The sequence below is a fragment of the Cyprinodon tularosa genome, unplaced genomic scaffold (assembly GCF_016077235.1).
Source record: "Cyprinodon tularosa strain WSP-4 unplaced genomic scaffold, ASM1607723v1 ctg430, whole genome shotgun sequence".
NCBI lineage: Eukaryota > Metazoa > Chordata > Actinopteri > Cyprinodontiformes > Cyprinodontidae > Cyprinodon > Cyprinodon tularosa.
In genome coordinates, this window is record NW_024039153.1 from 971,128 (window position 1) to 998,206 (window position 27,079).

Consider the following 27,079-nt stretch of genomic DNA (forward strand, 5'->3'; position numbering starts at 1 on the left):
TCTACCTTGTATTCTAGTTAATTTTCTCTAACTTTATATACATTAAGCGTACTTTCAGTCGATCATAGGGATTAATAACTGTGCTTCAACTTATAATCACATCTTTGTGAGAAGATTTTATTGTCATTTGGTATACATCGTGTATACAAATTCCGTTTGGAACAGCTCTCATGACATTTCCACTTCTTAAAGTGCAGCAGTGATCAAATGTAAACATTGTGGTAGAAAAAAAACCTGGTGCAAAAAAACCCAAAAACTACTACCTTGTAGTAGTACAAAAAAGTAGTAGTACTGTGTGTGCATTTATTTTAGCACCAAGTGATTTATTTTGACTAGAAATGTGACATCTGATTTGATTACATACTATATTCTTGCTAAAAATATGGGCTTAAAATTTTTATATAGGCTATTATGGAAGATAAAGAAAGCCAATTAATCCGAATTTTCAACATAATGCTGATTTAAAGACACAGCTTTCCAGTTGAAGCTGCGTGTCTGATGAAGGGTTGACTGCCAGCTCTACAACAGCAGACAGCCCTACTCATATACAGTAGTACTCATCGTTATGACCACAAAGATGGGGACTAGAAAATATATTTTTGCATACTTTTATACTAAAACCATGAGGCCATGATACCATGGTGTTTTATTTTAACGTTAAGTTATTGTCAAATGTCAGAGTCTCATACCTAGTTGCCAGAGGTGGAAAGTAACGAAATATATTCACTCAAGTTACTGTATTGAGTAGGTTTTTTGTGTATTTTGTATTTTTCAAGTAGTTTTTAAAATCGGTAATTTAAATTTTACTTGATTACGTTTTGAGTGAAGTATTGTATTTCGTTACATTACAAATCCCATCCATTACTGAGTAAAAAAAAAACTTTGGAAAACCGAAAGGAAGACAAAAAATCGGGCCCGGAAGCACTACAGTGAGTGACATGTTCAGCATGTAGATCTAGGCTACCAGGCGCCAAATCTTTCTGCAGGAGATTGGGAACGAGATGGAGGTGGAACAAGGGAGAGACAGCGTACAGCCCCCCCCCCCCCCCCCCCCCCCCCCCGAAAAAAAAAAGGTTTTACCTAGCTTGAGTTGCTACGGCCAGCAGCTAACGCAGCTACAGCGCTACACTCTGGGTGTATGAACATGTTATGGAGGCTCATATGCCCCTAGAGTGTAGCACTGTGGATGCCTGGCTGTGTTAGCTGCTGGCTGTAACAACTCGAGCTAGGTATATATTAAGGTTATTTATGGAGTCAAAACATGTGATTTAGCCTTGATTTGCATTATAACTGTTTATGTTAAAAGAAGGATGGCACTCAGAATGAACAATTCATGGCAATTCAATTGATGTGGAAACATTGAAAACATTTTATGGGATGTTCTGCACTAAAATGGCACATTATACATTTATAAGGGTCTTAAATGTCATGGCTGGCGTGTTTTATGTTGTTATTGCATTTGTATAGTGCTTATTAATAACTGTTGTTAATGTTTGAAGAAAAGAATGACGGCCCTCAGAACCAACAATTTATGGCTCTTTTACCTTCAATTGATTGTTTGAAAAAGTTTTATGGGATGGTCTGAACTAAAATTATACCTTTCTACGGGTCTTAAATGTCATGTGTGACATGTGTTATCTTGTCATTACATGTGTATACATTTGTATAGATTTTTCTTTAATTAAAAACTAAATAGTTTTGTATTTATGACTCCTTGTCCTATTTTCATTACATGGGAGAGATCCCCTGCCCCGTTCAACAGGTTTTTTTTTTTAATGTAACTAAGTAACTTTTTCTTAAAATACATTTTTAATTAGCTACTTATTACTTTTACTTAGGATTTAAAAGTCCAAAGTTTGAATGCAGATATTAAGCTGACTAAATATTTCTACATGAGGCTGACAAGTTGGGCTGAGTTGTGACAATTTAACACATACCACGTTTTTTAAAGTCTCCCATGAGCGCTGTAGGTCATCCAAGTTTGCCACAGACTCAAATGTTGGGTCATATAACTCCTGAACTGGAGCTCTTGTGAGGGTTCCACGTCCAACCTACAGAAAACATTAAACTTTAGCCTTCATATGATAAACCTGCAAATGAAACAGTAACTGAGTTTTTTATTTTATATAAGTAGTTGCATTTGTTTTTGGTATTAGGAAACATGAAAGAAATAAGAACAGAGGAGGACAGAAACCTTGAGGATAGGGCCTTCAGTGTGAGAGACAGGAGAAGGAGAACGACACAAGGGAGAAGAGGAGACCTCGCTGTTGGTGCCTTCCTCCCCAGACTCCTCAGTAACAGGTGACAACAGAGTGTGACAACGACCAGCCGTCATCTTACAGACCATGCAGGAAATGACAGAAGACATGTGAGGTTATTTAGAAAATATCAGAATGTTTAATATAAAGAACTAAAACACCAGAAGTGCTGAACGGGCGGAAGGATTAACTTCGTAAAACAAAGCTCAATTTCCCTCCAACGCATATTTAGAAGAGAACTAAATATCTACTGTTTACTCTAAAAGTTATGTTTCAACTTCCCACACCTCTTGTGATCGGTGGTTTCCCCCCCAGGCGATGCTTATACCTTCACTATGCAGGTCCAAATATTATGGATGCAAAGCATTCAAAAGGATTATGGAGGATAACGTTCTCTTACACTGACAGATTTCCTGGTCTTTTCTTCATCCATTTCCTCCAGCCCCTCAGGAAGTCCTTCTACATCACTGACAGTTAGCAGCATGGTGGCATGCTTGGCCTTCACTGCCAACATTTTGCACTTTGAATTCAGTGAAGCAATTTGCTCCTGATAGCCTTTAATCCTCTGAGCAAGTTCCTATGCAAAAAAATAAAAGATCGTTTAAAGTGAGCACATTTGCTTTAGATATAATCCTAACATGTTAAATAGAAAAGGAATGATGTTTCACCTCATGGTGCAAAATCTGGGCTTGCAGCTCCTGGATGTTACTAGAGGGGATGGGTCGCTCCTGAATGACCCGATGTGCTTCCTCTATCAGTCCCTGCAAATCTCTCACCTCTTGTTCATATTGCTCATATTGAACCACTGCCTCCTGCATAAAAAGACACATCATACTTTTTGGTAAAAGCTTCCAATCACAGTCCATCAAAAAGCCGAACCCTCAGCTGCACCTGTAGTATGTTGCATTGTTGTATCGCCACATGCTGCAAATGACTTGCTTCTTGCTGCAGACGAAGAGCCGTGCGACAGATGGCGAGGTTGGGCATGACCTCCTCCGGGACCAGGAGGGCACTCTGGCACAGCTGTACTGCCTGCACCTGCTGCTTGAAGCTCTCCATATCAGCTAGTAAACTCTGCAAAGCCAAATAAAGTTCATATTCTTTTGATCCGTTCAAAAGAGTTGCACCAGTTAGTTAAAGGTCTTCATCAGAGCAGCAGAAACAACACAGTGAAACGTAAAACGTGAACGTTTACCTGTCTTTGAGTGAGTTGTTCCTTGAGGCTCTGTCGTGCTAACTCTGGTGACGTCAGCGTGGCTTGGACCTGCTCCAGAGCAACATGTAGGGCCTTGACTTCAAACTCCAGTGCTTCCATGCTCTAAAAAGACACAACTCAGTATATCGTTCTCCTCATTGAAATAAAACATCTGCATGTATGCATTCTACCTTGTGTGCATCTTGGAGGCTCTGCAGTCGAGTCTTTATGCTTTGTTGAAGCTCATCTGTGTGTCTGCTGAGTTCACAGACCTCCTGGCTCATGGACTCCACCTGCAGCACCTCAGACAGAAGGTCCACTTTCTCTGCCATAGACTCCAGGTCGCTATGGAGCTCTCTAGACTCACGGAAGACAGCCTTAGGAAGGGAACAACAAAATCAGTCAATCTTTCCTTACTCTACGAGTGTGTGTAAAAGATTGAAGCAACGCGTCCGTGTAACGTCACTGTCGCTATGCTAACCTGATACATCCGTATTTGCTCCTGCAGGTGAACGGAGCTGTTCCAGATGATGTTTGCTCTCACCAGGCTTTTAGCCTTCTCTGACCACCTCACGATGAAGTCCAGCATCTCATTATACTCATCTAAATAGCAGACAGCCTGAGAAGCCAACGACAGACATTCCTTTAGTGGCCATAATCCATATTAGTATAGACATTTACAAACATTTTCTTGCACATTTAACCTTTTCATATCTTATGACGTTATGACCACAAATTATAATGCATTTTAATAGGTTCTTGGCCAACAGACCACCAAAAACATTCTATAATTGTTGGTGAAAAGAGAAGGAATCAATGCTTTTCCATTTTTTCACACATGAAAACATTTGTAGAGCCCTTAAATCAAGGCAAGGACATAAAGCAATGCTATATTTAAAAATAACTGTTATCCTGTCTATAGGCCCTCCAGCCTAAGGACCTGTTCCTGCTTAGGCTTTTTGTAATAAACAAATTATTGTTATGGTTCTCCCATTTTGACTTTTTTTTTACTTTCTTTTTGAGTTTTTTTTTGTTATTTATGTCTTTCTGGTGTCTTGGTCTTTTGTTTCTTTTCCGCTTTGTGTCATTTTAGTCAAAAGTTTTTCCCCTTTAGCCTTATTTAAGTTATTTGCTAGTTATGCTAGTTACAGTTGTTATGCTAGTTACAGTTAAGCCCTGTTTTCCCTGGTTGCTCTTAGCTCCTTTCTAGCTGTTTCTGTCCAAACCTGCTCCCAATTAACTGATCCCTCCCCTCCTGGTTCTGTCTCCCATATAATCCTCCTCTGCTCTTCATCAGAGCTGGTTTCTCTTCATTACCTACTCCTCATGTATGTTTCTCCCTGGTGTCTCCTGTTTTTTTGTTTCCTGTTTATCATTTTTTGATTTATGCTTCTGTTGCTATTTTTTCTTTTCCAAATCAGCAAAACCCATCTCTGCATTTGGGTCCTCATCCAACCTCCACCCTACTTCGGCAGTATATGGAAAAACATCCCCAAAACTGAAAGAAAATTAGGACATAAACCAAGGAGCTAACTTTTAAAAGCTAACTTTTATTACACCTACAGCAGTTTTAATTGTTTTTGGGTTACAGTTAGGGTAGGGTTTTGCACATACAAAGATTACATTTTGTTCTTGCAGAGCCTCCTTTCTTGGCTGCTTGTTTACGGTTCCGTTCTGTTAAAATTCTCATGCTGTGTTGGAATTAAGTTCCAAAAGACGTTGTAACTGACCTGTCTGGCCTGATTCTTGGTCTTAGTGATGCTGTTTATTCCTGAATAATCTGCAGCAAGCATCTGACCTTAAATTATGACAAACTGGTGGACTCCATCCACCAATTAGATGACTCCTGACTTTATGATGCCTTTTAATGTAAAACCTCATTAAAATGTACTGGAGTTTTTAGTGGTAGGGTGACAAAATGTGTAAAGGTTCAGAAAATATCAATACAGTGATGAGTTAATACATTACTGAAAATAAGAGGGTTAATCATGTTAGGTAAGTAGTAATAAAAAGCCAACCTTTTTGAGCCAGTTGTTTCGACAGTCTGCTAACCGAGTGGTGTGGTGATGCATCTCTGACAGCTTGTTTATAGCATCACTGAGCTGTTTGGCCAGCAGGGGGTTTCTGCGGCCAAACTCCTGTACAGCGGCATCCAGCTCTGATAATGTGCGTCCACAAGAGTCCAGATCTTCAAAAAGACTCTGAGGATAAAAAGCAACAATTGTGTGTTCTTTGTTATTCATAGCAAGGCCAATCATCTTGAAAAGTGTTTTATATCAACTGGACTGATACCTTGACCTCTTCTTTAGCATGGTCAACATCAGGAGATTTCACCTTAAACTTATTTGAGATCATCTTTAGTTTTTCTGACATGGCGTGGATTCTTGAGCTCAAGTCCTCCTTTATTTCTCTAGTTCTCTGATACTCTCTCTCTTTACATAGAACCTGAAACATCAGACAGAAAAGACACAAAATGAATACCAGAAGGACCAAACTGTTTCATGACCTCTGAATTTCTCATGTAATTAAGTCGAACATACCTGATCTTCAATAGCCCCCAGCGCAAGTGAGACCTCAGCAAGTTGCATGGAGATTTCAGAAGGGAGTATTGTGTAAAGATCCAGGTACTTGCTTTGCTGTTGTTCGGCTAACTTGTCCACATTCTGCCGATAATTGATCACTTCCCCATGAACGACCTAAACACAACAAATAAACAAAAAAACATTTAAAATAAAAAGAAAGCACAACATATTTACACAAAAAAACTCTCAGTTACTAGTGCTAAACATGTTAATTGATTGTTAATGATAACATTTACAATAACTGCTCTCATACAGGCAGTATGACTTCCACTTCTGCTCACATTATCTATATTTAATATGTGTCAGATTTGGGTAAAACCACATCTGCAGATCAAAGCAGTAGAGGGAAGAAAGGTCGGACATTTCCCTGTGAATACTAACAGGTAAACCTCTACTGGCTTATGTTGGCAGACGCACCTCAAGCTCCTGTAACAGAGAATCAATATCCGGTGTGGGATTGAGAAGAAGCTCTCTGGTCTCCTGGATCCAGGCTTTCACCACACTGAGCTCCTTCTCCACTTCCTCTCTTTCCCTTAATTCCTGAGCAGCCTGGGCTCGCTTGGTCCTGGACTGTGTTAAAAGGCTGTAGGGAAAAGATTATCATTGGCAAAATAAATATATTCAACAGCATATCTTACTAGGGATGCACGATATAATCGGCCTCCTATCGGTATCGGCCTGTATCGGCCTTAAAACTTAATATCGATACCGACATTTAACCCGATATTTGATCAGCTTCTGAGTTTCTAAAGTCTAAAAAAAAAAAAAAAAAAAATACTACTTCTTCTTCTTCCTCAAAAACTTCTTTTTTACAGACTTAAAAACTTCTAAAGACGAGGGAAAAATATTGATACATTAAAATATCACAATATCTTCATATGCTGATATATTGCCATTTAAAAACACCATATCAATCTCTTTTACTAATGAAATATTGCTATATGTCATCGTTATGCTACGAAATCCCCCGAAAATTCATGAAATTTTGCCATATTTTTATATGTTGATATATTGACGCGGTATCGATCTATTTTACTAACAAAATCTCACAAGAAGTTGCAAAATATCACGAGAGTTTGTAACAGAACGATGATATTTCACGAGATTTTGAAAGTAAAATAGATCGATACCACGTTTTAAAAAATCATTTTGATATCAGCATATGAAAATATATTTGAGTATATTATTTTTCAAAGTGTCAGAAATGGATAACAAAACTGCTATTTTCAATGACTACTTATTTTTGTCCAGCTTTAACATCGGTATCGATATCGGTTATCGGCTACATGAGTTTTAAAATATCAGCATATCGGCCAAAATCCCAATATCGTGCATCACTATATCTTACGTAAAGCCATTTATACGCTTAGTATAAAGAGGTTTTTCTCATGTCGTCTAATTACCCTTCCATTTGGTCCTGGACCACCCTGATCTCCCTTAAGCTGGGTAGCTCATCTTGCTCTGCTGTTGGTGACGGGACCTCCACATCATGCAGCAGACTGAGGGCATATTGTCTCAACAGCATGAGTGAGGAGAGCTCTCTCTCCAGGTCCTGACTCAGTAAATCATGCTGGTCCAACAAAGACTGCAGAGTGGCTTTGGAAGCCTTCTCCACAGCGCTGTCCGGGAAGCGACTCTGGAGCTCATCACAGACGCCTCTGACTTTCACCATCTACAAAAACATGTTAAAAAGTTTATCACAATGTTTTGCTTTCAGTCTAAAGCAGAAAATACATGTATGCATTTAAGGAGTCTATTTGCCTTTTCTCTGAAAGTCCTCCACTCCTGTGCTGTGTCCTCAAGTACTCTTTCCTGTCCCCTCGCCACGCTGCGTAGCCGTGTCCAGCGCTGCCACACGGTGGTCATGGAGCGACTTATGGTGGCCTTGCTGGCGTCGCTGCCCACCAGTTCCAGCTGAGCCGCTTGTTCCTCTAAACCACTGAGCTTCTCTTGAAACCCGTTCACGAGCGATACAAGGGACTAAAAACATGAAAAGAGGAGCAATAAAACATCTAGTGGCCTGAAACAATAAACTTTAATGTATTAAACGTTTATTTAATAGCCCAATACTAATTATTATTTATACATTTTCCTTTAAAAATCCCATTATTACAGAAACATTCTTAACACACTTTACAGATTTCAAAAACCTTGATCCGTTTCTTTCTAAATTATATCACGATGCCACTTAACGTGGGTCAGTCTTTGGTAATTCCAATCAAACATAATAAAGCTGAAGTATTACTTTGCAATGTGAAACAATTTAAGTGACATAAATACCATTGCAATGCACAAAAACACGCACCCTGTGAGTACATAGCTTGTCTTCAGCCTCCTGGTTGGTGGCTGCCTTTGCTGTTGAAAATTCGGTCAGCTTCTTTTCAGCCTCGTTCATTAACTCGATGACAGTCTGTCTTGCTTCTTGGAATAACTTCCACTGGGTCACACAACTGGGAAAATCAAAAGTTATTAGATACAGCAGATTATTTTTCTATATTTTGGGACCATCCTGGTTTTTAAACATTAGTCAGATGGCTTTAAAACAATGATAAGGGAGGTAGAGATGCAAATTTTATTTATACTTAGAGTTAATCTATCTAGGAAACCTGCTTTTTATAGCTAAACAAGCAGGTAGATACAGAATTTATTGGCAGGAAGCAAGGGAGTAACTTTGTGATAAAAGTTCATGGTGACACTTGGGTGGTGACTCATGGACCTACTGTTACACTTACATTAGGCTAATTTTCCAAAAATGAGCTCCAACATAATAGTTATTGAATGCTTTCCTATTTTTGAGAACCCAAGATAACCATAATATACTGACATTTATATTTATAGGTAGTAAGAGAGACCTTTTAGTGCATAACAAATTTAGGGCCCAAAAACATCAATGCAAGAAAAAAATCATGAATAACAGCCGATTCCAATGCCACAATTGATATATCAAGCATCCCTAGAAGTACAATTTCAATTCCATCCAGAAAAAGATGGATATGCTGCATTTTGAAATTTTTTTCTTGTAAACTTTCTGTTAAATTTGAAGATATTTTTGATTGCGTGTTTCATATCCCAGTAAATCTGTTTCACCTTTAAATCTGCAGCATTCCCTTCTTCTCTCTGTTTAAAAATATTTATGAACCTCTTTACTAATATAATGATGCCAGAAACTAAAGTTCAAGACATTTAGAAGCTCTGCAGTCTGATTCTGTTTGTTCAATAAGAAAATATGTTAATTTTAACCTGGAACTGGGAGTCATGGTCCTCTGAGAAGCCCAGAGAGAACAACAGTTTTCTCAAGCTTCTTGCGTTATAATACCAACTGGTTTAAACCGTTGCCATTTTTAGCTGGAAAAGCTCCGTATGTAACAAAAAGATTTTTTTGGTAGCATCTCTATTTTTTTAACTAACTTGTCTCCTAACTTTTACTGAAACATCTATCGAAGTAGCTGCCGGTTAAAATTCACTGAGTGCTGCTGTGTCTCTCCTCCTCCACGTAGATAACTGTACGTGTCAGAAAGCGGTGTTTGTTTGGAGGACCCGAATGCAGAGACGAGTTGGCTGAGATGAATTTAAGTGGTTTAATAAAGGTTCACAGGCACAGAGGCTGGAAGTTCACAGGCGAAGGCAGGAGTCAAAAAATCCAACAAAATAACTCATGAACCAGAATCTAGGAGACATCAGGGGAAAACCAAAATCTAAGGACCAGGAAGAGACGAGGAAGGCAGACAGACGATTGACCAGAGGTTAGACTAGAAGTAAGACGAGGATCCAGCAAACAAACTGAAGAGGGAGGGCTTTTAAAGGGGACAGAGACAGGAAGAGGGCTAATGAGGGAATTGAAAACAGGTGAGGGCTGAACAGAAAACAGAGCAAGAGGAATAGGACACAAGAGGGCAGCAGAGGACAATAAATAGAGAACCAGGAAGACAGGAACTAATAAGAAAACAACAACAAAATAATAATCAAATAACTAGGATAAAGAAACATGGTGAAAAGAAAACTAAACACTAGAAATCAAGGAGCAAAAGAAAAATATAACAGAAACAGAAACCTAACAGTACGCAGTGAAATGCGAAGCCCAAATAATATCATGTGCCAAAGCGACAGATCCGACAATATTTCACTGAGAGGTGGGACTCAAGAGCAGCAGGAGAGCGAGGAAAAAACTCGGACTGTACACAGACAGCTGCACCCAAACCCAGTTACTAAGTACATAAGCGGAAAGGGGAATAAATTCAGAAATTATTGGTGGGGACTGTCCCCTCCATGCTCAAAGTTGGTGGGGACATGTCCACACCAGTCCTTCAGGAAGTTATGCAGGTGGCAGGAAGTAAACAGGGATTAACCAGGAAAAGGTTAAAAAAAAAACAAAAAAAAAACACAGAAAATGTGTTGGAGAGATAAAGTTAGTGTCTATATATGGGAATGCTAGTAAAGATTCTCATTCATCCCGGAAATAGTCATTTAAAAAAAAAAAAAAAAAAATCCACTGGGCTTTGCTGAAGCTTGAAGGCGTTTTGCTTCCCATCCAGGATTTTTTTTTTAATTCAAAATGTCAGAAAAAGTGTTGAGTTTAAGGCTTTATAGAGCGGACCAAAAAAAAAGCCTTGTTTTGGCTTCGAAAACATGCCGATGGAACTGATTTAACAGGATATCATAGAGTAAAATAGAATAGAAAAATCTTTTGTTGTTCTACTTTTTGGGGAATTCAGATGTTTTAGCAAGAACCCAAAAAGGCAAATGGAAGCAAACCAGTTCACACATCTCAAAGAAAAGCTACAAGACTGTCAAAACAGATGTGCAAAATAAAAGAGATACTTTGCAGTTACCAAAACAACAAACTCTGATTAAGTAAATGTAACTGTGCATTAGGTGTGCGTTGCACTGTGACTGCAAAATCACAAAATGTGGATCTCTGAGCATGAAGAAAAGAACAACTAACTACTTGCAGGAAAAAAGGATGAAACATGAAGCAGATGGAAAAGGTTTTACCATGCTTAAACCTGATGGCCAAAACCTGTTTTTCTTCTCCACATTGTTTTTTCTACCCCTACTCATTGAGCCTTTAACTCAACCAACAGTTTTTTTGTTTTGTTATGACAATAATAATCCCACCTGTGTAGGACATCGTGGTGACACTGGAGCTGATCTCGAACCTCTACTCCTCTCTGCTTCGCCGACTCCACGCTCACTCTCAGCTGCTCCTTAGCTGTGGGGTTCACCAGCTTCTCAAGCTGAGGAAGGAGGGTCTGCAGCTCCTCCAGATGGATGAGAAACTCCTGCTCTGTCGACAGGATGTCCGCCTGCTGCCGAAGACACTCCTCATAGTTCTCTACGTCGACTCCCAAGCTTGCTTGCTGAAGGAAAGAGACAGCGTCCTCCAGCCATTCACAGGCCGACTGCATCCTGAAGTGGTACTTCTGACACAGTACCAGGGCTTCCTCCAAAGTAATCTTTAAATAAAACCAAACAGATTTTATTCAGTAAAACCAAGTCAAACAACCTGATATCTGCATTACATTTCAGTGGGATATGAAGGCCTGGTGCTGTAGTAATGTTTTCTTTAGCAACAACTTACTTTGGGTTTGACTAGCATACATAATCTCATGATTCGCTAAGTCAGGCTGACAAACAATATTTCATACTGCATCATCAGTGTCATTGCTGAGGCCATGTGTCACGTCTAGACATGCAATGCATCAGTGACTCAAACATCCTATCAATTTCCTCATAAAATTACTGAATTCAGTCATTTATATTAGCTGAGTTTTACCCAGGAAATAACTGAAAGGCTGAATATTCTCCTGAAAAGTGCTGGTAATAAACCATTCATTTCTTTGAAGTGTGTCAAAGAAAGAACATCAGCAGAACATTTCTCCTTGAGGATCAATCATGGATATATATAATTACCAGCAGTAGGGATGCACGATATCGGGATTTTGGCCGATATCCGATATTTTAAAACTCATGTAGCCGATAACCGATATCGATACTGATGTTGAAGCTGGACAAAAATAAGTAGTCATTGAAAATAGCAGTTTTGTTATCCATTTCTGACACTTTGAAAAATAATATACTCAAATATATTTTCATATGCTGATATCAAATTGATTTTTAAAAACGCGGTATCGATCTATTTTACTTTCAAAATCTTGTGAAATTTCATCGTTCTGTTACAAACTCTCGTGATATTTTGCAAATTCTTGTGAGATTTTCTTAGTAAAATAGATCGATACCGCGTCAATATATCAACATATAAAAATATGGCAAAATTTTGTGATTTTCGGCGGATTTCGTAGCATAACGATGACATATAGCAATATTTCATTAGTAAAAGAGATTGATATGGTGTTTTTAAATGGCAATATATCAGCATATGAAGATATTGTGATATTTTAATGTATCAATATTTTTCCCTCGTCTTTAGAAGTTTTTAAGTCTGTAAAAAAGAAGTTTTTGAGGAAGAAGAAGAAGTAGTATTTTTTTTTTTTTTTTTTTAGACTTTAGAAACTCAGAAGCTGATCAAATATCGGGTTAAATGTCGGTATCGATATTAAGTTTTAAGGCCGATACAGGCCGATACCGATAGGAGGCCGATTATATCGTGCATCCCTAGTAAGATATGCTGTTGAATATATTTATTTTGCCAATGATAATCTTTTCCCTACAGCCTTTTAACACAGTCCAGGACCAAGCGAGCCCAGGCTGCTCAGGAATTAAGGGAAAGAGAGGAAGTGGAGAAGGAGCTCAGTGTGGTGAAAGCCTGGATCCAGGAGACCAGAGAGCTTCTTCTCAATCCCACACCGGATATTGATTCTCTGTTACAGGAGCTTGAGGTGCGTCTGCCAACATAAGCCAGTAGAGGTTTACCTGTTAGTATTCACAGGGAAATGTCCGACCTTTCTTCCCTCTACTGCTTTGATCTGCAGATGTGGTTTTACCCAAATCTGACAAATATTAAATATAGATAATGTGAGCAGAAGTGGAAGTCATACTGCCTGTATGAGAGCAGTTATTGTAAATGTTATCATTAACAATCAATTAACATGTTGCGGATTTCGTAGCATAACGATGACATATAGCAATATTTCATTAGTAAAAGAGATTGATATGGTGTTTTTAAATGGCAATATATCAGCATATGAAGATATTGTGATATTTTAATGTATCAATATTTTTTCCCTCGTCTTTAGAAGTTTTTAAGTCTGTAAAAAAGAAGTTTTTGAGGAAGAAGAAGAAGTAGTATTTTTTTTTTTAGACTTTAGAAACTCAGAAGCTGATCAAATATCGGGTTAAATATCGGTGGGGTGGCCGATGTCCGATATTCAGTCCGATATTCAGTTTTAAGGCCGATACCGATTATATCGTGCATCCCTAACCAGCAGTGGTGTCAAAGGTCCACACATTTGTTACTTCAGTAGAAGTATAGATACTGCAGTTCATAAACACTCTGGTAAAAGTTGAAGTATCAACTTGACCTATTTACTCAAGTAAAAGTGAAAAAGTATGTGCTCCAAAAACTATTTAAAGTATAAAAGTATAAAGTAACCTTTAAAAAAAACAGCCAGATGCCACTATATGAATTGAAAGCTCAATTTGTTTGGGTATTTTGAAAAATTCTTAGAGATAGGGCCAAGGATGAGGGAGGTCTTGTTGGTCTCCATCTCCCGATACGCTCTCGCCTGTGTCCGACCTTTCAGACATTTCAGCATCTTTTCCTGAATCCCACATTGTAGCATGGCATAGACAATTCACGTTAGCAGTTTGAAGAACACCTGCTTGCTTCTGATGATTTCCTTTAGCTAACCAATGAGTGTTTGCGTTCTATGACTCATCCAATCACACTAGTTTTCACTAGATGTGGATGGAGCCAATGATCTGCATTGGATGGAGCACATCGCGGGAAATAAATATTTATAAACATTAAACCGAAGCCAAGAGGAACGAGCAACGTTTGCATTAAGAATATAAGGAATAGAAAGTACAGATACATGTATGAAAATGTAATGAGTAGAGTAAGTATAGATACCTAAAAAGTGTACTTAAGTACAGTAACGAAGTATTTATAATGAAGTATTTGTACTCTGGTTACCAGGTCATCTATTTGACCTTATTATACATAAGGGTGTAACTAACCAGGGGAAATGTAAAGCACCTGTTCATGTTATATACCTGAGCTGAATTACATCCTAATTTTGTCAAAAAACAGTATTCAGAAAAGGAACACATTATAAACTAAACAAATACTTCAAAAGCTTGACAGAAAAAGATTTTCCAGCAGTTTATAGAATTGAGAAATGAAAGTTTAATAAAAAATGTAGTCCCACCTGTTTGGCACTCAGAGCTTTCTGGACATCTGCTTGTAGTTTAGCCATTTCCTCAAGGCTCATGTCCACATGTGCGGGGACCAGCTCATTGGCACTAATATACTCCTGTTTCTCTTGGCTACTGAGAGCGGCCACTATTCTGAGTCTGGACTGGACTTCCTCCTGTAGGATTTGCTGTTTTCGGATCTCCTCCTGCACTTTCTCCACTCTGACATCAACGATGACAGCACAGCTGAGCTCATCCCTGATCTGCTGCAGCCAATCCAGGGTCCTCTTCATCTCCGTCTCAAAGTCTTTGCTTTGAACAAACCTGTTCTCGCATTCTTCAATCAGCTCGCCTACTGCAGCCTGCAGGGATCGCAGCTCTTCCTGCCACAAAATCACCTGCTCTTTGGAGGCGTCATGAGCTGCTTGGTCCACACGGGGTGCAAGAGAGTCCATCTGCTCCATAAGCCTTGACAAGTGGGAGTTGGCGCTTTGAAGGCTTCCTGCCAGAGCATGGTAGTTTTTCAGTCTCTCTTCAGCAGATTGGGTCTCTGCGTTAACTTTTACAAGCTGCTCTTTTGTCGCCTTCAACTCAGAGTCGACCTGCATAGCCATCGCCTTGTGGTCCTCGAAAGACTCTAAAGTCTCGTCCAGATGCTCAACTTTCTGTTCGATCAACCTCTTTAATCCATTATACAAACTCACAAGCTGGGTCATTTCTTCTGGGCGCCAAGGCTGCCCTGTGCTACGAAATCCCTCTTTCTTCTGATTCAGCTCGCTTACAGCCAGACCAAGGTTGCTGAGATCTGCCAGGATCGCTTTGTAATCGCTTTGCAAATTGACGACCTCTTCCGTTTGCAAGCCGACGGGTTGAGTCCCCAAAGTGTTGAACTGGTCCTCAAGTTCTTTCAGTGCTTTGTGAGTGACATCTATGAAAGACGTGTACTCGTTCCTGGTGAGAATGGCCTGTTGGATTTTCTCCTGTTTCTCTTTGGCTAGGGCTAGTATGCTGTTGTACTGCTGAGGGAGGGTGTTGAGTTTTTCATCCAAATAGCAGTGATCTACTTCATTCAGAGTGGGCAGTATCTCCTGGCCTGCTCTCTGTACAATTAGCAGAAGATTCTCATACTCCACCGCCTGCTCGATTATCTGCTGGTACTTCAGTAGCTGTGCTTGAAGTTCAGCATCTCCCACCATCAGGTTTATCTCAGGAAATGTGATAATGTCAGCTTGCTTTAACCATTGGCAAATTTTCTCTAAATCTGTCTTAAAATACTTTCTCGAGACAAGTACCTTTTCAAGCTCCTGTAGTTTCTGGCCACACCTGTGCAGAGTTCTGTCAAAGATATTTTGTAACTCTTGCAACTTTGTGAGAATCTCATTTCTTTCCTCCTCGCTGGCTTCCCTCATCAGGTCTCTCCCCTGAGACCACAGCGAGGTTAGTTCGCTCTGATAGGCTTTCAGGCTGCTTTGGATGTTCCTGCATGTTCGTACCTGCTTAGCCAGATCATCGGGTAACAAAGCGATGTATTCCTCTGCCTGAGCCTTCTTCTCATTCTGCTGAACCCAGCAGATTGACTGATTGACAGCCATTAGGAACTGCGTCCTCTCTGTAAAAGCCTTGCTGAGGTGTTTTCTTCGCTGCACCACTTTGACGCTCAGAGACTCAACTTCTGACTGCGTGTCGGAAATCAGCTGCTGGAGATGCTGGCGTTCGCTGAGGCCCAGCCGTGGCAGCACCCTGTCAGCGTCGGCCATGGCCTGCGCCAGGAGGAGCTGCTTTGCCTCAAGTTCACTGCAGATGCTCAGGTGGTCAAATAGGAAACTTTGAGCCAGTTCGGGCGGGGGGCTCATTTTCATGGCTTCAGACAAGGCAGGCTGCTGCTCCTCAGCCCAGTCTCTAGCCTCTCTCAGGCGACCCTCCACCTGACTCATGTCCTCAAGTGTAACCATGGAGTCCTGTATTTTTCTTTCGATTAGTTGCTGCATCTGAGACCATCGCTGCTCAAAATGACTGATTTGCTCTTTCACTAGCTCTTTATCGTCCAAGTTCAGGTGTTGGATGACTTTCTGTTTCTGCTCTTTAAGGTCTTCAAGGGCTCCTTTTTGTTGCTCTAGAGTCACAGCAAGTTTTCGTAATGCCTCCAGGTGCTGAGATGAACTTTCAGCATCAGTTCTGTGGCAAAAAATTTTTAACAATTATTACAGATTTCACTGAAAGACGGCAGGTCAGTCATCTTTTTTCTGTTTCCTTTATGGCAGTCTGTCATAGAAGCCCACCGTCAGTAGACAGCCCGTCTGATACGGTAAACTTAGAAGGAACTTTATGGAAATATTGTAGCATAAAGAACAAGGAAATAATGGAATATTTTGTTATGTTTGCTTCAAACACTTAAAGCAGCAAAAAATTGGACTGTTGTAGAAATGTCCACTGAGGACAAACTAACACTTTACATAGAAGCAACAAAGTGCTGCTTCATTTTGTCATTTGGAGGTTTTGTCCTTTACAGCCTCTTCTAAAAGACTCTTATGACAAAGTAAAGATATTTATAAACAAAAAATAAAACATGCAGACGACTGCTGAAGTCAGTAATTGCAATGATAATTTTGTTAATCACTAATAAAAGTGGTAGAAACCATTTAAATATGACAATCATGAGTTCCTGAATTTACAAGAATAGTTCACGTGGCAATTTACATAGCAAAGTTCTTTTCTGTGAGATGTTTGGTGTTATTTTACTGAAGAGCATTGAGCAATGACCCTATTGTTTAAAAACAACGTATGCCTGCTGAGAGGAGTCACAGAGTAATTAGGTAATTTTATGTACCAGCAGGACTGCACAATATTTAGGTAAAACGCTAAAATATCACCTTTATGTCACTGATTGCAATATTAATACGCCAAAGGATTGTTTGGAATAACATTTATGGACATTCACAAGTCCCATTACAGTCAATTTCCCAAACTAACTAAGAAAAAAAGTTACAAACATCCTTAAGAACAAATAAACAAGAAAAAGGTAAAGAAATAGCTCATTATCCAACAATAACTTTATGATTGTATGATTATATTAATCATGCAACCCAATTTATTGGCTATTGGTTATTAGACCTTCTTATAAAGGTTTTTAATGACAAATAAAACCTGTTTGGGAATTTTTGATTTAAACTTCTATCTTTCGTTTTCTACAAACAAATGTGAAAACAAGGAGCAATTTTAAGCATAAATGCAACTTAAGATACAATGAGAAATGGCAAAATTATAACTTATTAAACTTTTTTTTTTCCTTAGATAAATTAAATATAAATCATCAAATGTGAAGATATCAGTATATGTAAATTACTTACATACTGAGCTTGAAAACTCAAAGAAAATTGGATTTGCCTCTACAATGTGACTAGAGAATTTGAATATCTTTTCTTTTTCGTGTATTTTTACACACCTCGCCAGATTGTCCCACTCTTTGGACACTTGCTCAAACAGCGTCTCCACTGCAGTGATGCAGTCATGGTAATCTTTGGATCGCTGCAGGTCCTCCTCTCTTTGTGTCTGCAGCTTTTTCGCCTGGTGGCAAAGCTCGAGCCAGGAATGGCTAAGACGATCAAGCTCTGCATGTTCTGAAGTGTCCTGGCCACCGATCAGTCTGCTCACGGTCTCTGTCATTTTACTGAGGGTGCTCTGTTTGGACTGCAGCTGCTGGCAGCATTCCTGAGAAACAGGCAATGGTGACAAAACTGAGAATCTCTGGTATTGACCTCTTGAAGCCTAATGTTGCAAATATGCAACTAACTATTTGTATTGTGCAAACAACCTAGATCGCCAGTGCATTCCCCCAATGCCAGTTCATTCACATTACGTGCAGATCTAGGAACCTTTGGGAAGAACTTGCGTTTGGTACGTAAGACTGGTCATTGACTGTGTATTTTATTTGGAACATTATAACTATTGTGAAAAATTTGCAAAGTACCTACATTTCTATCTTAACTGCTTAAAGGTAACAAACACAATAAATATTTTCTACACTGGAGTGAAGGGTTTAAGTGCATTTCTTCTTTCCTTTCAGAATCAAAGTTCTAATGTTGCTTTAAATAATAATGACAGAATCCTAAGGCAGTATACAGAAAAAAACAAACATTCTGCTTTTTCCTACCTTGGCTTGCAACAACATGTTTTGAGCAATCTTAGTCTCCAGTTCTGCTGGTCTCCTGGAGAGGCTGAGAAGCTGCTGCTCCATGTCTTGGAACAAGCTTGTTAGATCTTGTTTCTGCTCTTTGATCTCTCTCCAACTCTCTGAAAGTTCATGTGCAGTTGACATCCTTTCCTCGATCTGCACAAAAAACAGAGCAAACATTAACAAATTAACCAAACTCTTCTTTTAATTTATACAGATTCACAACACATTGACTGAGCATCTAAACTTTCACCCCAAAGATGTTCATCCTTACACAGACTTACATGTAAACAGTCATTTTTAAATATGACCAACATGCTTTATTTTAACTGGAAGCAATAGTAATGTATCGGAACGGCTTGGCCAGAGTCTCAGCTTGAATTTACCTTAATAAAGATTACGTGAAGGGAGCTAAAGATTCGGGTTATGGTAAGGCCGCCTATCATTCTTCTTCCAACTAAGACCTGAAGCCCAATACCATAGAGAATTGGTTAAAATAATATTGGAAAAAATGCAAAAAGTTGATAAAAAAAAAGCAATTAGTAGTAATTGGCAGCTGAAATGTCAAAAAAAGAAGATGACCTTTTTTAATATGACATCTTTTTTTTGTTTTTTGATTTTTTACGGTACTAGTGGCAGTGTTGTGCCTGAACGCGTTCATTGAACGAAAGTTCATGAACTCGTTCATATTTTGGGCGAACGTGAACTGAACGTACTGTATTACTGCCTGATGAACGTTATTGTGAACTCGTTTATTCTGGTATCTGTGAACGGCACGCTCTCTCAGTTCAACTCCGTTCAATAGGTTGCCAGATTTCTATAGAGTCCTCCAGGCGAAACCCCGGCTAAATCACACCGTAAACAGGCCTTAATATGTAGCGGGAAAAACACCCAATCTGGCAACACCAGCTACCAGCGTCGTAGCCTACAGCCGCGTGCGTCATCAAAACAAAATGCAGCGTGGAAGCCACAGCAGCATGGAGGCGACCGTGGAGGCGACAAAGCAGCAGTATGATCACTTAAAACAGGTTTATGACCAGGTGGTCGGTGAGGATGATGGCAACAATCTTACATTTCTCTGCAAACTTTGCCCGCCGGCTTTCAGTAAAAAAAATCCGCACTTAAACCTGCCTGGTATAATTTTCCAGGATTCCAGTATTCCTTTTTAGTATGTACTGAAATGGGATTTCAAATGGAAAAAATAATAATAATAATAAAAAAAAACATTTGCACCTTAAAAGACTACTTCCTGTTTTTCTTTTAATAATTCCTCATAAAAAAGACCATTCAAGCAGCACATTTTTCCTGATGTTTTTGAGAATATACTGTAGGGGTGAAATCTGCAGCTGCTACTAGTGTGAAGTGAATGAACAGCAACAAAGCGTTAAAGCAACAATGGGGAAATGCTGTCCCCTCAATGCTAATGTAAACCCTGGTTGGATAAGGATTCAAAACTGGATATGAAGATGAAATCTGACGCACAGTTTCAGTGTTACAACTGATAAAATAATTGATGTCTGTGGTTCTACAGTAGGCTATGGTGTAATTGAGCAATATAAAAAAAAAAAAAAAAAAAGAACTATGAACTAGTTAATTTTTTGGAACTGTGAACTTAGTTCAAAATTTTGAATTATGAACTATGAACTGAACTAGTTCATTTTAAAATGTGTGAACTGAACTTTGAACTAGTTCACATAGAAAGAGAACTTTCCCAACACTGACTAGTGGCTCGTTTTTCTGACAGTGGGCTGAAAGGAAAGGGGGATTCGAACCCGGGTCAGCCGCGTCGAGGACTAAAGCCTCCCTACATGGGTCGTGTGTGCTAACCACCGCCCAACCTGCGCGCCCTAATATGCCCTCTTTGTTAAAACATTAAAAAAAACATTCTTCTATAAATCTATGGGGGACTGATGTATCAATTCCTATCAAAGTTATTTTATAAAGTAAAGTAACTTAAAATCTCAATTTCCTCCTGGAGTATGAATAAATTTAGGCCTAACTGTATTTTGCTATGTATATACACCACTGTTTGACCTGCAACTGATAATGAAACATAAACATAGAAACGGTGTTAGCTAACTGCCAACATCAAATCCTTTTGTCAAGTAAAATATACAAATGAAACATGAAGGAAGACAACAATAATACGGACCGTGAGTTTGATTTGTTGGACTTCAGCAGCTGCGACTCTCACAGCATCATGAGACAGATCGCACACCGAACACACCAGGTCCAGATATGTGCTGGCCTGCTCCTGAAGGGCTCTGTAGTGCTTCACCTGTATAAATAACATTGGTGAAATATTACATAAGTGAGCATAAACAAAGTATTGCAATTAAAAGTGAAAGGGTGTGGTGCTAGACACCTGCTTCAGAGCTTCCTGTAGCCCCGTCGGTCCCTGATCATTGAGCTGAACTTCTTCTTTTACTGTTAGGAGCCATGTTTGGCACTGCTGCAGAGTGTCTTGATGACTGACATATTTTTGCAACTCCCGGTCCAGACTTTGGTAGACCTATTGAAACAGAATAATCAGCGTCTTACTACCTAGATTTAGCAGAAGAAATGGTACGTCCAACTTTTTTCTAGTGCAAATATGAATAGTTGAGTTTCTCTGTGACCTACACGCTGGGCGGTGCTGCATATGGCAGAGTAGCTGTCTGTTGTCCCCTGTAGGTGGGCCTGCACTTGTTGACTAATCTTAGCTTGAACTTGAGCTTGATCTGTACAGCCAGCAATCAGATCTTCTCCTTTCTGCTTCAAGCTGGTCAGACGCTCCTCAAAACTAGAAATTTCCTCCATTATGGCCTTAAAACGTTGACACAAATGGAAGAGATCAATTTATAGAAAAGCATCTGATAAGTAATTCCAGGTAACGGTGCTAATAGCATTAGATCTATAAAAACTGTTTGTGATTTTAGAGTCGATCACCTTATGCCGGGCCAGTTGTTGGGTAGCCATCTCCATGTTTCCGGTTTGCATCGAGTCTGAGGTCACCAGCCTGCTGGACATCTGCAACAACCATTTCTCAGCTTCCTGCAGCTCGCTGTTGTAATCTTCATGTTCTTTGACCCATTCCATCAGGCTCTGCACATGCGTCTGCAACAAAGACGAACCAGAGCTTTCATTTTTTATTCAACTAAATGAGCATTGATATGTGTTGGAGTTTGTTCGTTATGCTTGTTTTGTTAAGATTGTTTGCCTTTGGTTTATGTTAGTAGCTTCCTGCTTTGTTTTGGATGATCAAATCTCTTTAGCTCCTTTTTTTGAAGTATCCTGTTAGTTTTGAGTTTGCCTTGTTTCCAGCCATCCTCTATTTACAGCTCCTAGCTTTCTCACATGTTTGCTTTTTAATGCCATTTATTCTCTTTGATTCCCTCTGCTTCTGACTGCCCTCTCACCTGCTTTAACTCTTCTCATCAATATCTTCTCTTTCCTGTTCCATCCATTAGCTCTCATCAGTGTTTATTCCTGTTAAAATGTTTAGTCCCTGCAGAGCTGGTTACTCTGATCCATCTTGATCTAGTATAGAGCTCTCACCTCCTTTTACGTATGTTCCTGCTTTGTTTTTGGATTTAAAACATTTCATGATCTTTGGTTCGCATTTTACTTTTTTTTTTCGCTTGGTCTTTTTTTTTTGTAAGTTGCCTTTTGTTAAAATATGCTCCTTTATTTTTGTTCCACCTCTGTCTCAATTTTGAGAAATCAGCTCTTTAATGATGCATCTGAACGGCCCTGTTTCTCAGGCTGGAATAATGATATGACTGCACTCATTTATTTTGAAAACAAGAATAATTTTAATCTAATTGAGATTTTGTCTAATTTACACAAATACAATCAAACAGCTCCAGTAAAGCATGGATAAATGTTTCTTAGCAAGTTGCAGCGGAACCACACTATAATTTAGAATGACACCATGTAAAGCATGGTGGTGGCAGTATAGTGCTAGATATCTGTTTTGTTGCCAGAGACATTAGTCCACAGTTCAAAGTGAGTGAAATAATGAAAGATGGAGGATTAGAACAAAATCCTTTCATTTCATTAAAGTATATATAAGGACAATTTAATCTAAATGGACAGGGATCCCAAAATACATGAAATCTAGTGTTTAAAAGAATCAACATTAATCATCTGTAATAAAGCCAAACTTCAACTTTTGGAATATTTAGATAATTTAAATCTGTCTGCTGAAAACCTGAAGTATTAACAGTAAATGCAACAATTGAAAGGAGCTCTAGAGTCTACAATATTTCTGCCAGACATCTTGTTGATACCGACAAAAAGCACTAAGGAACATTAAACCAAATAGAAGGGAAACTTTCTGCAAACTTAAGCCTAAGAAAATATAGAGTCCCACCATTAATTTACGTTTGTGCTTCAAATTCTTGTTAATAAATTCAACTTTTCCATTAAAGAACCATTTAAAACTAGAAAAACAATGTATTAACTATTATATTTCAATGGTATATATAGTGTTTAGTACGGTGGCCCTGAAGTGCAAACTGCAACTACAAATCTAAAAGCACAACTACATTAAGGAAATCGCAATTACATTAACCTACCGGAAAAGGTAGGTACCAGTGGGAAACATGAGACATCGCTGATTGGATGACGGCGCAGTTTGACCCTTGAACCGGAAGTTGCGTCGTCTGAACAGTCCAGCTTCTTTTAAGTGTGTCTTCAGTGTACGCAAACTAACGGAAATTTGGTAATTAGTCTTGAGCATATCCAGTATCACCTCGTACGTATGTCCTGATTCAAAATATTCCTGGATAACGGCAGCTATGTTTTGGGCGCCGACAATATCCATGTTTTCAAAAGCCGCAGCAGGCAGAATGACTTCTGGTTCAAGGGTCAAACGGCGCCGTCGTCCAATCAGCGATGTGTCATGTTTCCCACTGGTACCTACCTTTTCCGGTAGGTTAATGTAATTGTGTTTTCCTTAATGTAGTTGCGCTTTGCTTTATGTAGTTGCGATTTCCTTAATGTAGTTGCGCTTTTAGATTTGTAGTTGCAGTTTGCACTTCAGGGCCACCGTAGTTTAGGGTTCTAAGGCTTCCAAAATAAAACTAATCAACAACATTAATTGATTAATTTCAGGCCCTTACTTTAAAATAAGGACTATTAAAGACAGAACTTGCATACCTTAGCTGCCAAACAAAGGTCTTGATAGTCGGTCTGTAACTTTTTCATGTTTTCGCCGATCTTGGGGTCGTTAAAGGAATTGAGTAAAGCCTCTCCTTTCTCAATGACACATTTCACAGCTGGTTCGTGGGATTCAACAGTCTGCTGAATAGTCTGTGTAAAAGAAAGGAAAGTTAAATACCGGGTCAGTTCTTTCAATATGATTTGTATCAATGTTACAATATTATTACTCACCTTATATTTTGCCAACTGAGCTTTTTTCTGGTAGAGTTCAGTTTTTGGTTCTAAACTTGCTGCTAAAAAGTTCTTTGTCTCCTTCACCCACTGGGCTTGTGTTTTATATTTATCCATAAAGTCTTTGGAGAGTGAGATATATTTCTCCAGGGAGCTGTGTTCTGTGCGTAGAGAAGTGGTTAATTCCTCAAGCTGAAAAAGTTGGATGTCCACCTCCTCCCTCAGCTGGTCTGCCTCAGGCTCTTCAAGGAAGGTCATCGCCTTTTCTGCCTTTTCCCTCATTGCCTTTAGGTAGGTGTGACCCTGCTCCATGTCACCCTGCAGAGTCTAAAATCACACAAAATGTCAATTAATGTTAAGCATCCAAAGGCCTCCATACTTGTGCAGACTTCTAAAAACCTCACAGTATGCACGCAGGCTGTATGTGAAAGCCTTTATCTAGTACCTCTTATGGTTTAATACTCTAAAGTTTGTTAGTTTAGACAAAAAAATAAAAACAAAATGACACTGAAATTATTAAAAATTCACCTCAAGTTTCTTCATTTTTCTCTCTAAAGCAAAACGATCTACTACGTCAATGCTAATGGCCACCGTGCTGAAGTTATTCTGAGCTGCGCTGAGCCACTCTGTGAAGGTGGTGAAGACACACTGTGATTCTTCGATTGAAGTCATCTCCTCCTGGAGCTGTTTGATTGTTTCCTGTATTATAAAAAAAGAAAAAATAAGATTACAGAGGAAATTAACACTGAAACACATCGTTCTGATGCATAACAAATATATTTAATATACAGAAGTTAATCATTATCCCTAACTTTGTAATATAATAGCCAAATAAAAAATACTGAAAGTGAAAGTTTAAAATGTATTTCTGATTTTATCTTAGATAACAATTTCAAGAAATACAGAGAATGTGGTTCAATTCAATTAAATTTAAACTCAGTTTAATTTACTTAAATAATGCCAATTAACGACACATCATCTCAAAGATCTCTACAGTCAAGTCATGGGCGTAGGTTTGCATAGGGACCATAGGGACATGTCCCTACCAAAATTTTGGACGGACTCATTTGTCCCTACCAATAATTGGATGTGAGCAACATGTTAATAATTTACTATACAGCAGCCGCTTCTTTTCCTCTCGCAGCTTCTCTGCCTGGTAGCTGCAGCTGCCTGCTCTTTCCTGTCCCTTTCAGAATAGCAGCGCATCAACTGTGCTGCGCGGTTTAACTCTCTGGTTATTCTGCCTTAAGTTCCGCCTTCTCTCTTTTTGATTGCGTGTTTTCTAGTCTGTATGTGCGCGTGCTTGGAGCACGAAAAAAAAAGACGCTAAAATAAATTAATATTGGGCTACGAAACTAGTCCGAATTAAAAAACGTATTATCTACGCTAAAACAGGCGAAAGCTTCTGACTGGAGTTCTGTAAAGCAGGAGAGAGTTTTTTGATTTGTGGAACTTGAGGAATGTAAGTTAACAACGTTAGGATTTCTTTTATTTTATCTTTTAATCAGATAGCCAAAGGCTCCTCAAAGAAGATCTTTTATGAAATGAAACCAGGTGAAACAGAAACGTTTAAACGTTTCCTTTGGTGGAGTTCTGGATGGAGAATATTGACAGACAAAAACTATTTTTTTTTACTTCTTAAATGCAAAATGTTTACATATTTTTTACAATTTTGGTATAATTCCTGCTCTAAGTGGGTCGCTCTGTCGGCTAAAGGCACATTTTAGTGGCCCTATACTCCAGTTTACGAATAATCAATTACATAGTTCACGATTATTTAAATAATTTGTTAATATGATTGTTTCAGCCATAGATAAAATACATGAAATTAGCTACACAGAGTAACTACAGCCCAGATGTACAACTTCTAATATTAATACTTTAAATGCTCAGTGTCAGTTCCTCTTATAGTTCCAGTGCACATGTAAATACAATACATTTCTTTGCCGTCCCTTGAATGTATTATTTTGCATGATCCAGAGAGAGCATATTAGATAAAAAAAAATAAGAGTGGGGTTTTACCTCTGCTCAATTCTCTATCTTCAGAAGAAAACACAGGATAAATCCACATATTATAGACTATATTTGGTTAAACAGACACTGTCTTAGTAGCAGGTAAATTTGAATGCAATCCTTTTCAAAGTGGAAAAAGTCCTAATTCTACATTCTTCAGAACCAGTGATGCTTTAAATATTGATAAACAGCATCTAGTGCATGTAGTGCTTATAAGATTTGTATTAATGTAGCAAGAAATGCTGCTGTTCTCTTTAAACAAAATGAGCCCTGAAGCTCACATTAAGCATAAAAAAGAGCATGCATATTTTTGCAAAGGACCAATGAAACTGAAGAATAGTGTCCCTACCAAAGTTGAAATCAAACCTACGCCCTTGAGTCAAGTTAATCAAAAGATGCAGGCATATTGGTTAAAAGTTTTTTATCTATGTAAACCCATATGATTGTATTTGATAAAATAGATTAAATAAAGAAGATTTTAGATTGAGTTTGACCTTACCAATAATTGCAGTAGCAGGGCGTGGTAGCGGGCTGTGATCTGGGTGGCTCTGCTACTGATCCGGCTGCTTATATGGGTTTCATCCAGAACTTGCTGAGCCAAAAGCGTAAGGCCCTCCATTTCCTCCTGATAAACAAGCACCTCTTCCTGCCAGCTCTAATGAAAGACAGGATAATATTACTGCTCAGAGTTGCTTAAATCCTTAAACATATTTGACAATTTTAGAGTCAACCAGTTTGTTAATCAAGAAAAGTAAAACTGGACCATCCTTTAATATATAAGTTTTACAAGTTTTTCATGCGGCTACCAACCTTCACCATCTGTAACTGAGCGCTCTTCGTGGCGCGGTCAGACCGCCGGTTAGAACGCAGCTGAGCTTTGGTTTCCATGCCTTTCAGCCAACTGTCAAGACGCTGGAACTTCTGCTCCATCTGTCGAAGTTTGGCCAGAGCGCTGTTCAGCTGAGCACGGGTGTCAGCCAGCTGAGCCTGATAGAGCCTCCACTCCTGCTGGAGGGTCTCAAGGGCTCGGTCCTCGATCTGAGGGAGACCCCAGGGGACCACAAGTTCACGACTCAGCAACAAGGTGTTCAGCAAAGCCTGGCCTTCGGTGCAGTGCAGCTGCAGTTCCTACGATTAAATATTTCATGTTGACTTCCGTCATAATTACTAG

At 39.1% G+C, this 27,079-nt stretch overlaps 1 protein-coding gene across 1 annotated transcript in view; it reads right to left on the minus strand.

The window, feature by feature from the left end:
* Positions 1 to 27,079, minus strand: part of syne1b (spectrin repeat containing, nuclear envelope 1b) — a 178,025-nt gene that overhangs the window by 61,224 nt on the left and 89,722 nt on the right. Inside the window, exons 68-95 of the mRNA XM_038299516.1 lie at positions 26,719 to 27,036; positions 26,408 to 26,563; positions 24,424 to 24,594; positions 23,896 to 24,222; positions 23,662 to 23,814; positions 21,448 to 21,615; positions 21,142 to 21,324; positions 20,885 to 21,031; positions 20,672 to 20,797; positions 18,499 to 18,675; positions 17,791 to 18,056; positions 14,363 to 16,523; positions 11,151 to 11,488; positions 8,341 to 8,485; positions 7,797 to 8,015; positions 7,439 to 7,707; positions 6,453 to 6,618; positions 5,994 to 6,149; positions 5,746 to 5,898; positions 5,472 to 5,654; positions 3,935 to 4,072; positions 3,645 to 3,830; positions 3,454 to 3,576; positions 3,150 to 3,332; positions 2,927 to 3,070; positions 2,659 to 2,835; positions 2,195 to 2,335; positions 1,938 to 2,051 (exon numbers count right to left, since the gene is read on the minus strand). Coding sequence (XP_038155444.1) covers positions 1,938 to 2,051; positions 2,195 to 2,335; positions 2,659 to 2,835; positions 2,927 to 3,070; positions 3,150 to 3,332; positions 3,454 to 3,576; positions 3,645 to 3,830; positions 3,935 to 4,072; positions 5,472 to 5,654; positions 5,746 to 5,898; positions 5,994 to 6,149; positions 6,453 to 6,618; positions 7,439 to 7,707; positions 7,797 to 8,015; positions 8,341 to 8,485; positions 11,151 to 11,488; positions 14,363 to 16,523; positions 17,791 to 18,056; positions 18,499 to 18,675; positions 20,672 to 20,797; positions 20,885 to 21,031; positions 21,142 to 21,324; positions 21,448 to 21,615; positions 23,662 to 23,814; positions 23,896 to 24,222; positions 24,424 to 24,594; positions 26,408 to 26,563; positions 26,719 to 27,036 — 7,188 coding nt within the window. The remainder of the gene's footprint in view (positions 1 to 1,937; positions 2,052 to 2,194; positions 2,336 to 2,658; positions 2,836 to 2,926; positions 3,071 to 3,149; positions 3,333 to 3,453; positions 3,577 to 3,644; positions 3,831 to 3,934; positions 4,073 to 5,471; positions 5,655 to 5,745; positions 5,899 to 5,993; positions 6,150 to 6,452; positions 6,619 to 7,438; positions 7,708 to 7,796; positions 8,016 to 8,340; positions 8,486 to 11,150; positions 11,489 to 14,362; positions 16,524 to 17,790; positions 18,057 to 18,498; positions 18,676 to 20,671; positions 20,798 to 20,884; positions 21,032 to 21,141; positions 21,325 to 21,447; positions 21,616 to 23,661; positions 23,815 to 23,895; positions 24,223 to 24,423; positions 24,595 to 26,407; positions 26,564 to 26,718; positions 27,037 to 27,079) is intronic.